Raw genomic sequence first — 11,799 nt, forward strand, 5'->3', positions numbered from 1 at the left:
CCCCTAAGTTTTTATGCATCTCTGACTTTATCATAGTAAGTTGGCTTGTATCCGAGGCCAACATAATTTCTTTTAGGAATTGGATTTAAACCTCCAATGATGCCTTGCAGTGTCTTACCTAACCCTTTCCCTACTTTCGATCCTCTAGCTATTGTTTCTTTTAACTACATCTTCGTATTCTTCGAAAGTTGAGGAATGAGAATTCTTTTGCCTTCAAGGATAAAAGTGGCGTTAACAAATTCCAAGGACTGGAATAAAGACTCTAGTGCATTCTCATGTACCCCTACATATGGTGCATCAGTAGTGATAGAGGCAATGATATATTCTTCTGCCTTGATGGTCACTAGAGTCCCATCAACGATAAATCGAAGCTTTTGGTGAAGGGAAGAAGGAACTGCCCCAACCATGTGAATCCAGGGTCTCCCTAATAAGAAATTGTAACTTGGATGTATATCCATGACAACAAACTCTATTTCAAATGTCATAGGGCCAACTTTGAGATGAATAATCATTTTCCCCATTATTTTACGTTTTATCCCATCAAACTCCCTTACAGCATTACCACAAACCCTCATTAGAGAGGTATCTATAGGAAGTCTATTCAAAGTGGCAAATGGCGTAACATTCAAGGCTGACCCGTTGTCAATTAACACCCCATAAATGATAACCCCTTTACATGGGTAGTAATGTGTAGTGCCTTGTATATGCCATTTCCTTAATCAGGTATTTCATCATCATAGAAATAAATGAAATTATCTGCATTAATATGGTTTACCATCCTGTCCACACGCTTTACTTGGATGTCTTTTCCCACAAAAGTTTCATTTAGCACTTTGATCAAAGTATTTCGATGTACCGTAGAATGCAATAGGAGAGACAACATCGAAATTCGTGCTGGGGTCTTATGAACTTGTTCCACAATGTTATATTCGTTGTGTTTCAGAAATTTTAAAAACTCCTAAGCCTCCTCTATCTTGACAGGTTCATTTATTTTTTCCTTAGGATCGTCAATAACCACAGTTCTTTCTTTATTGACTTTTTCAGAAACATAACATCTTCCACTCCTGGTAAAAAATCCAACTTCATCAATATCTTCCTCCTTGCTTTATGGAGTATTAATTTGGCATGTATAATTCCAGGGAATGCTCTTGTCACTTTTGTAGGTAAAAGGCATTGGGGTTTTAATCACTACCATAGATGTTTTACTTCCAACACTTGCCTTATAATATGGCTTGGATATGACCAGGACAGGCTTCTTTAATTTCTTTTCAATTTCTCCTGAACTTTCTTCAGAAGAGCAGATATATCTTTCACTCTCGATCATCATTTCTTCATAGAATTGTAACTCCTGCTTGTCCATCAATTCTTGGATCATCTGTCTGAATTCTTGACAATCCTGGATTTGATGACCATTTTCATCATGGTATTCACAGAAGTTCTCTGTCCTTTTGATTGAACATTTCTTTATGGAACTCAACAGCCCTCTTCTTCATTTGGACATATACCCACTTTAATGGCATTCTCATTTCTTCAATCCTCCTTTTTAATTCTTCGATTCTCTTCAATTGCATTCACTACCTGATTTTGATGATTCGGAAGCAGGTTTGTAGTTACACAAGGTGTCTTTGAGTCATTGAATGGCACTACTTTTCTCCTAATCAGATCCTCAACCACTCTTTTGAAAGGAGACGTTTTTCAATATTATGTCCTTGGAGGTTTGCATGATATTCACATGTCTCATTTTCATTTAACCATTTTGGATAAGATGGGTTGATTGGATCTAGATATTTTGGTGCCACTACATGAGCTTTGACTAATCCATGGAAAATCTCACTGTAGGTCATTGGTATAGGAGTAAACGACATTTTTCGTTGTTATACTCACGCTTAGTTTATCCCGGCGATGAAAAATTTCATGTCTTTGTCTTATTTACAGAGAAATTCACATTATTCACCTCTCATTTCTTTTTCATATAAGGTTTCTTTGCAGGATTTTAGCTATCAACAATTTGTCCCTTCTTTAGTGCTCTCTCGATTATTTCACCGCACATCACAATATCAGAGAAACTCTTAGTCGCCACTCTTAACAGATGATCAATATAGGGAGATTTTAATGTTTCAATGAACATTATTATAAATTCCCTCTCAATAAGTGGTGTGTGCACTTGAGCGGCAATGTCCCTCCAACGCTGAGCATATTGATGAAAGGTCTCATTGTGCTTCATCTCCATGTTTTGAAGAGTAACACGATCAAGCATCATGTCAGTAACATGATGGTACTGTTGTTTAAATGCATTGGCCAAATCCTTCCAAGACCCTATTTTAGCTTGAGTCAATTGATTATACCATCTGGCAGCTGCCCCTGTCAAGCTGGCCTGGAAGCAATGAATTAATAGCCCATCATCCTTCCCCCAATCCCGTCATTCTTCGACAAAACATGGTCAAATGAGCTACCGGACACATTTTTCCATCATATTTTTCAAATTCAGGCATTTTGAACTTTGGTGGTAAGATCAGGTCTGGCACTAGACTCAGTTCTTCTGCTTCCATTCCGTCTTGAGAACTCTGTTCTCCCATCTCTTTAAGGAACCCTTCGCACCAATCCTTTAAATGTTCTGGTACCTCGGTTTTAAATTTATCTATTTCCTTAAGATTTACATCCATATATTCATGAGTTCTATTTGAGGATTAGTTTTGCCCGTTGAACCTTTGTTGCTGAAGAACTTATAGGGTGTCCAACTAACTTTTCAGGAGAAATGACTAATCTCGGGGTAAATTCATGGCCAGAAGCTCCAACCGAAGTAGGACTTGGCTCTTTAGCTGCTTCAGTACGTAACCCAGACATTTTGGACATCATATCATTAATGATCTAAAATTGATTTTTGTGATTGTTCTATCTTTGACTACCATTCTTGCTGTATTTTTTGTAACTCTTCTTGCATATATTTCTGTAACTACTCAATCTTACCATCCATGGTCTTACTTCGTGTATGATGAGGGTTGATGTTTTCACTTGCCAGAATCTCTCTGTCATATAACCCTTAAAAAATTAATTTCTTTGTTTTTTTAAATTTGGATGCATATTATTGGTAATAAATGGCACATTTTGTTACTGATGTGTTATAAATAATAAATTTGCAAAATGAATGATGTTAATGCAAAAATACAACCTAAAAGCGTTGACCCAAGCAGTTACCATTTGGAACTAACTTTCATTGGATAACAAGTTTCCCTTATTACAAAGAGATCCATTATAGATAAGGTTTAGCCCTCAGACTCAACTCTACAATTTCGTTCATGATAGCAATGATCGCCCTTGTATTCTCAGAAACTAGATTTGTTCGTAGTTGGATGATCTCAGCTCTATTGGCCAATTCATTCATGTATTGAGCAACTCCACCCATTTGAGCTATAGCTTCACCCATCATACGCTCTCGTTCTTCTACCAACATCCGATGGTGTTCATATGTGTCATTCCATCCCTCATTGATTCGAGTAATTTCCCTTTCGAGATTGGTGATGTGTACTCGACAGCGTTGAAATTCACTCTCTAGTCCTCTGACTTGATCTCGTAAAGAGTTATTCTCCTCACGAGTAAGTCTTAAGTTCATCCACTCAGGTGGCACTTGCATTTGAAGTAAGGAATCCTCAAGATGCGAGATATAATCTTTGAGCTCACCATTCTTAGTTCGAGACCGATTCAACTCATCTTTAAAACTGGTCTGTAAATCTTCCATTTCTTCTGTTAATTGCTCCACTCTTCTGCTCTTTGTTTGGAATCTTTGCATCTAAGACCCAATTTCAGCTTATTTTCTTTCAAGAATTCGGTTTCATCACTGTCTTTCAGACCACATCTCTTTATTCTTTTGATCTCTTTCTTCTTCGAGCTCTGTAATTCTTCGATATTTATCTTCGAAATCCTCAATTATGTTGTTTATCTCAGTTTTCAGCCCCTGGACTCGACCTTTTTCTTCCTCTAATTCATTCAGGCTGATCATTTTTTCCTCTCGGAGATCTTTTTGTGATACTTCAGGCCATTCCTTCGTAAGGTACTCATCAATGAGAGAATAATCTTTCAAAAAGCGATTGTAATTGACTTTTCCTTTTTTCCAAAATTGACTTCTGATCCATATGGTAAGAACCTGAGCATATCCTATAAAGTGACCTCCACCCAACCTTCTACAAATATTTAAAGATCGAAAAGTTTTAGCAAGAATCTCATGGACCGGAATTGTTTCTCTTTTTAACTTCTCAACCAAGTCAACTATTGCTAGCTCAACAATCCCCAAACACCTTGGAAAAATTATCAAACCATATATTCCCAGAGCAAATATATCTCTCTGTACATCTTCATCTACGTGTGTTTCAACTATCTTTTATAGGTATAACCATGGTACTCCTATGCTTTCCCCTCTTCATTGCAAACGATCCTTTATCCATTTATCGCTCGTGCCAGAAATCTTTGCGAGCTTTGATTTAAACAAATGCCCTTTTATTGATCGAGAATATATTTAGTTTACTTTAATCTTTGGTAGATTCAGCAAAAAATAGTATTCCTCCAGGGTTGGAGTCATGTCCTCTCGGTTAAAGGTGAAGTAGTTATAAGTTGGATTCTAAAACTGTATCATACTTAGAATGAGAACCGAGTCTACCTTGACATATATCAGATGGAATATGTCACCATAGGTTTGTTGAAAAGCATGTTTCTGAGTCAAATTCCAATTTTCCTAAATTACCTTCAATCCATGAAGTTCTTTCTGTTTTAATGAGGCCGATGTATAATCAGAAAGTTCTGACATATATATCATTGGGAGATTATCTCCTTCCTCTTTCTGCTTTGCTTCAGACCAATTCCTTACATCTGCCGGATTTGCTTCTTCTTTTATGAAACTCATTTCTATCATGAAAGTTTTTTCACTTTATCGATACTCACAGATCAAACGCCTTTTCTAATAATATGTAGATGTAATATGAGAAAAAAATAAAACAAAACAGTTAGTCAAAAATAAGTGAATAAATTCAATATAAAAGAAAAGATAAATAAATTGAATCTATTTCTATATTATCTACCCAAATAAAAATTCATCAAAAAGATCTTAATCTACCCTCTTACGTATACGCCTATTTTGGGTACCTACTAATAGACAGAGGTTCGATATGATTATACCTAGGATGACTGATCTACAGTTCACTTATATGCATGGTTTTGGCTCTAACATGAATAGGGTACTCGAATTGTCCTTAATGTTAGTGCCCCTTGGGCTGCCGAACCCTCGATCCACACCCATTACAAGTTTCAAGCGGAACGAGTTCAATTCGAGGGGATTCACTACCTTATACCATACGAAGAATAAATCCATACGAAGCTATAAAGTATGTATCACATGGATTATTTGCTAAAACTCATACGAAGAATAAATTCTTACAAGAGTAAAGCACTCACCCCAACTAATTTGGATCAAAGCTCGGGTCTAGAGCTCATGTTATGCCAATACTCGTGATGTGTGTGAAGAGGAACATTCAAACCTTTGAATCAATAGGAAAGCAAAGCAACTCAACAAAAACTTGAATTGAGCTGAAAGCACAAATAAAAATGTTAGTAAGACAATAATAAAATGAAGCAATTAAAAAATTCAATAAAAGGATCATAAGTTAACTAAAGACTCAAACTTATAATTTCCACCAAACGACAATGCGTAATCAACTTACAGCCTGACTCTCTAAGAAAAGTCCCTAGTGGTGTCGCCAAGCTGCCATAACTATTTTTAAGGTGGAACAATTATTTATTGTTTTAAAAACAGATATGATTTTAATTTTGGAATCTTCAGTAATTTTTGAATTAAATTGGATAGAGTCTCCATCGACCTTTGGGTTAGGTATGTCGAACACCTAAAAACTTCTTTTAAAAACAATTTTAAGAAAAATCATTTTTTAAGACAAAAAGCTGGTCTGTGATTACCAAAAATTCGATTAAAACGGGTTCAGGAATCGGTTACACGAGGGGAAGGATTAACACCCCCATAGTGCCCAAAATTGGTACTGTGTCGCTTACACATTGTCATAATGGTAGAAATCATTTCCAGCGGGGAGTTCATAATGAGAATAACTCATCCGACGAGGAAGAAGAAGTTCATAATGAGAAGAGCATGTTCAACATTGGATCAACATTTCCAGAGGAGAGTTCATAATAAGAAGAACTCATCCAGCGAGGGAGAAGAATTTCATAATGTGAAGAACTTGTTCAACCTTGGTTCAATTTCATAACAGAAGGAGATGGATTGACATCCCCAGCGAAGAGTTCATAATGAGAAGAACTCGCAACTAGAAGAACAATGATTGAGCTGAAAAATAGTGCTCCTATTAAATAAAAGGTAAATTTAAGTAATTAAGGCACAAATGTTTGGGTTAAAATAAACAATCGTTAAGTCCATGACTATAATGTCAAACACCATAAACATTAAATGGCATGAAGGCAAATAACCATGAAAAATATTACTGAAATATAGAAATGGTAAAATAGCAAAACAGGGACATATGTTTTGAGGTGTCATTCAAATGTAACAATTCGTGACCAAATTGCAAGAACACCTTAAAACTACGAGTACAAAACACAAATAAACCCCTAAAATACACAACATGTATAAAAACAGAAAATAACCAAATCAACCAAATGAAAAAAATGGTGTAGAGTACATTTTAGCCACTAGTTCATTTTCATTTGTTTCAATTTTAGATCCTTAATCACTGGTTATTCTAATTTGCTCACCATGAATGTTTTGATTTATTTCAAATTAATTAAAGTTGTTTTCTCTTACTTGCAATTTAATCCTTACATATTCATTTTTTTTGCTTGTTTAATTTTATTTTAATAAGTTTTGTTTATTTAGTTAAAAGAATTTAGAATTTATCAAGATTAAGTTTTAAGCCTAAATTTTAATTAGTAATTAGGATTTTACTTTAGTTTTAATTAGGAAACAATTCGTTTCGGGTTTTATCATAAAATGTCTGATTACTCGAGTCGATTTTTTAAATCTTTAATTTATTAATCTTCGAATAATCTTTAAAATTAGTTTAATTAAATTACTTACTTTTAATGATTATTAGGGCTTAAATTTATAGATTAACCCTTTAAATCTTAAGAATTATAGACTTAGGTCCTTAAGTTTTAGAATTTTATATTTAGGTCTCATAATTGTAGTTTTTTTTATCCTTTGACTATGTAGTCCTCAAGCTTAATTAGAGTTTTAACATTAACATAATTAAATAGAATAAATATTGTCTCTACTTTTTAGATAGATTTTAATATAGTCCCCCTAATTTAGGGAATAATCTGAGTCGACCCTTGCATAAATGCTCAAGGGACCACCTCAGTTATTCGATTCAATAATTGGTTTAAAAACTAAGGTTAATATTAGAACCTACAATTCTAGGTTTGAGCCTTTAGATCCTTTAACCTTCATAATTTGACACTTTAAGCTAGAAATAACCTTAATTTACTTTTAGTTTAATTAGGATAAATAAAATTTTGTTTGATTGCATTTTATTTTTAACTCTAAGGCATTGTTTACTTATTAAGGAATTAATAGTATATCTCCCGCAACCATACTCCGAGAGTGACTACTGGTAATTCCCGAAATAAGTCGACATCCTTTTCAAAACTGCATCATGATTTTCTAAAAATAAGGCAATGTCCGATTATTAGGCACAATAGCTGATCTTCAGCGTTTATGCTAGGGGGAGAATGTTATCGGTCTCAATAAACGAATACCCCTTTTCAACTTTTGCATCTGTAATGATTTTTAAATTAAATAAAGATCGAACTCAAAAGTTTTGATTTTAAATATAGGGTAATCAACTAGGTACCAATTTTTGGGCGCTTGTGGTGGTACTAATCCTTCCCTACGCGTAACTGTCTCTCGAACATGATTTCTGGATTTTTGCAAACCTTAAAACTTGGTATTTTGATAAAAATAAAATGTTTTATTAAAGTCACCCGGTTTTTATGGTGTCCCAATCGTACCTTAAATGATTGGTGGTGACTCATCACATTTTGAAACCCTTTTCAAAAGAGAAAACCCCAAGTCGGTATCTGTTTTTCCCCGCCCGAGTAAAAAACGGTGTCGACAAGTACCAATGGATACCTCTTTTAATTTCAGATTTTTTGCCACAAAAAACGAGCCATGTTTCCTTCCAACTCTTTGCACAATGTCTTGGGGAAAAGAAAGCAATTGTGTACGTTGGGATGACTTGGAGAACATATTTTATGAAAACTTCTTTACCCCCTTGAGATAAAACTCGAACACACCAATTTCGGATTCCACTACAAAATTTGCCCTTCAGGTTAGCAAAAGCTCCTTTCTTGTTCATTCCTACAATAGCCGGGAGTCCAAGGTACATTTTTGGATTCACCGAACTCTCAACTTCTAGTATACACTTTACAATCCTTCTATTTTCCTCTATAACATTCGAGCTGAAAAAAGTTTTCGACTTATTGAAATTAATAAGTTGGCCCGAACACTCACCATAAACATACATAATTCTTTTAACCTGGGCTGATGATAATCTCCACGAAGATGAGAATATCATCAGCAAACAAGATGTTCTAAATAGATGGAGCATACTGATTAACCTTTATACCTTTATAGTCCCCCTGCACCGTACTTCTGATTAAAACAAAAAGACTTTCACTGCAAATTAGGAAAATATATTGACTAAGAGGATCACCTTGTCTTAGTCTTCTCTGAGGCATAAAATGCTCCCCCGAAACTCCGTTAACGATGACTGAATAAGAAACAATAGTGATACAATGTTTTAGAATCACAATCCAACCCGGAGCAAAAACACATTTTATTCATTACAGTCTAAAAGAAATCCCATTCAACTCTATCGTAAGCTTTGCTCATGTCCAACTTCAGTGCAAAATAACCATGTCTACCTTCCCTTTTCTTCATAAAAGAGTGCAATAATTCATAAGCAATTATTATATTATTAGAAATCAATCGCCCAGGTACGAAAGCACTATATGCTTCATCAATACAAAAATCTAGGTAACTCTACATTCTAAAGACTAACATCTTTGCCACAATTTTATAGAGAACATTACATAAACTGATTGGGCAAAACTAGGTCAGTTTCGTTGGAGACGCGATTTTCGAAATCAATACTATGTGAGTATGGTTGATATCATCCATCCTCTAGTGTCCTGCAAGAAGATCAAAACAATAATTCGATATCAGTCAAATGTCAGAAGCGTTGATAGAACAACACACCTGTTTTGTATTCTAATGACTCCTTTTACGGAGAGAGGGATTTTACTGCATTCATAACCTCTTCCTTTGTAAATGACCAAAGTAAATCAGTATTTATTTCACTCAAAATAAAAGTTTCGATACCCTCCAAATCTGTAGTATTTAAATCATGAGTATTTGAATGAAATAAATCCAGAAAATACTCATTTGCCAGTTTTCCCATATTCTTCGATTCATCCATCATCTCACCATCCTCGGTCTCTAGAGCCTTTATTTGATTGTTCTTTTTCTTATTTGAAGCAAATCGATGGGAAAATGACGTGTTATTATCACCATTCTTTAACCAATTTGCACGAGCTCTTTGTTCCCAATACAATTCTTCCTTGTCCATCTCTAATTTTAATTGCAATCTCTTGTCAATTATGTCTCCTAAAACCTCGTCTGTAGGGGCCAATTCCACTAAATCTGCTAACTTCCTCTTCAAATCATATGTTGTCAAGCGATTTTTATGACAAACCTCCTTGAACCAATTATCCAGCTCGTGACTCACAAAGTTCAATTTTTCAGGAACTGACCCTGTAGCTTCGTTCCAGTCTCGATACCGTGTCACCACAAGAATCTTCAAGCAATCAAGAATCTTTGAATTTAAAATGCCATCGCCTAAGGACATTTACCTTGGTTACCAAACTAAGAAAAAGAAGACAATGATCAGAGATGATATGTGGCAAGTGTCGCAAAGAATAATGAGGAAAATGCGATTTCCAAGAATCTGTAGCTACACCATAATCTAACCTCTCCCTTATATTTATTTCAGCTCTTTTTCCTCTTTCCCAAGTATACCAAGCACTCGAATACCCGGCGAATTTCCCGAAAAATCACCCTTAAAATCATATTTTTTCTGTTAGGCACCGTTCATGCTTTATTTCCCGATCTAATTCCCTTTGCAGGAAGGCGCACCCCCTGAAGTGCGCCTTACGTTGATCTGGCGCCACATGGGGTAAGGCGCGCCCCCTGAAGCGTGCCTTACGCTGACATGGACACAGGCTGGCAAAGACGCGGCCCCTGGGGCGCGCATTATGCCACGTAGGGGTATAGCGCGGTGCAGGGGCCACGCCTTTGCTTTAATTCTGACACAATTATGCAAGGCGCGATGCAGGGGGCGTGTCTTTGCTTTAAGTCTGAGACAATTATGTAAGGCGCGGTGCATGGGTCGCGCCTTGTATAATTACACTAACTCCTCTCAGTTATAAATACCCCAACTTCCTCTCAACCGAAAAACTAATACAAGAATCCTCTCACTAGTATAACACTTGGCAATCCTCTTATATTTGATGCAGAAGTTCGTTCGATCTTTCGTTATAAGGTAATTTTGTTATAATATTTTTTTTATAATTATATATGATTATTTGAAAAAAAATATTATACTAATTGCTTTCAATTAATTTTTATGTTTGTAAAATTGGAAAGCGGGAGCATACATTGAAATATTTTTGCCGATAAGGTAATAATATAAAATTATATTATTTAAATTATTATTTGTGTTTGTAAAATTTTATTTCCTTATATTTTAATTCATATATTTTTTATTTAATTAAGCTTGTTTCAGGTTTATTTTTTTCAGATATAAGATTGTCTCACTTTCAAACTCTAAGAATTTCGCGATTTCAGCTATTGTTTATTACAATGGAGAAATTCGGGAAGATAAAACGACCTTGTTTTCGTATCAAATCATTATGTTAAAATATCGTTCAAGAGAAACATAACTCTTGAGGAGCTGATAACGAAGATTTCAAGAAAGGTTCATGTTGGAAGTACTAGAAGAATGTCATCGCTTCAGTACATATTTCCAACATCATTGTTGCCATTAACTTATACAGCTTTCGAACTATCGAACAATGATGATGTTGAAATGATGGTTGATTCTCAAAATAATTATTCAGACGCCGTTACGAAGATGTATGCAAAGTTTGTTGAAGTGTGTGTTTTTCGGGGTCTGTCATTAAGCTCCCACTATGGGCTAGCTGAACAAGCTGATCAAGTTGACAGTCCAACTACAATAATGTGTAATGATTTTAATGCCATAATGGGAAATTCGCATCATGGTGTCGTCCCATCAACTTCAATGAAGATACATTCATCAGCAACTCCTTACGATATGTATCGAGGTAGGTCCACGAATAATTCGTATGGCAACATCACGTCCAGTTCAAGGGTAAGGCATTCATCTGTCAATTTCTTTGACCTTAATATGGAGATGCCCTCGATGAAATAATCTATGCAGTTTTTATTTGACAAGATGGCTTCAAGCTCTAGGGAGAGGCATTCGAATGCGAGCTTTTTCGATCTCAATGTCGATATGCCTTCTAGTTCAAGGGGAAGGCATACAAGTAGTAGGTTTTTCGACCTAAATGTGGAGAACATGGAGGAACCATCATCTCCACCAGAAGAACTGGATCGTGAGCTAGGTGCAGATGGTGCTAAGACTGGACTATTCATTCACCCAGAATCACTGCAATTCAACTCCGATGATGTAGATGAAGTTCCCTCAAATG

At 35.5% G+C, this 11,799-nt stretch overlaps 1 protein-coding gene across 1 annotated transcript; it reads right to left on the reverse strand.

The window, feature by feature from the left end:
• Positions 1 to 9,293: 9,293 nt before the first annotated feature.
• LOC120152142 lies at positions 9,294 to 9,917 on the reverse strand. Its single transcript, XM_039164422.1, has one exon. It carries the CDS (start codon positions 9,915 to 9,917, stop codon positions 9,294 to 9,296), a length of 624 nt encoding a protein of 207 aa, XP_039020353.1.
• Positions 9,918 to 11,799: the final 1,882 nt, after the last annotated feature.

Source organism: Hibiscus syriacus, unplaced genomic scaffold (genome assembly GCF_006381635.1).
Source record: "Hibiscus syriacus cultivar Baekdansim isolate YM2019G1 unplaced genomic scaffold, ASM638163v2 tig00002840_pilon, whole genome shotgun sequence".
NCBI lineage: Eukaryota > Viridiplantae > Streptophyta > Magnoliopsida > Malvales > Malvaceae > Hibiscus > Hibiscus syriacus.

Bases quoted from the DNA above. Each gene is read 5' to 3' on its own strand.
- LOC120152142 (XM_039164422.1), bottom strand. From the start codon at position 9,917: ATGTCCTTAGGCGATGGCATTTTAAATTCAAAGATTCTTGATTGCTTG.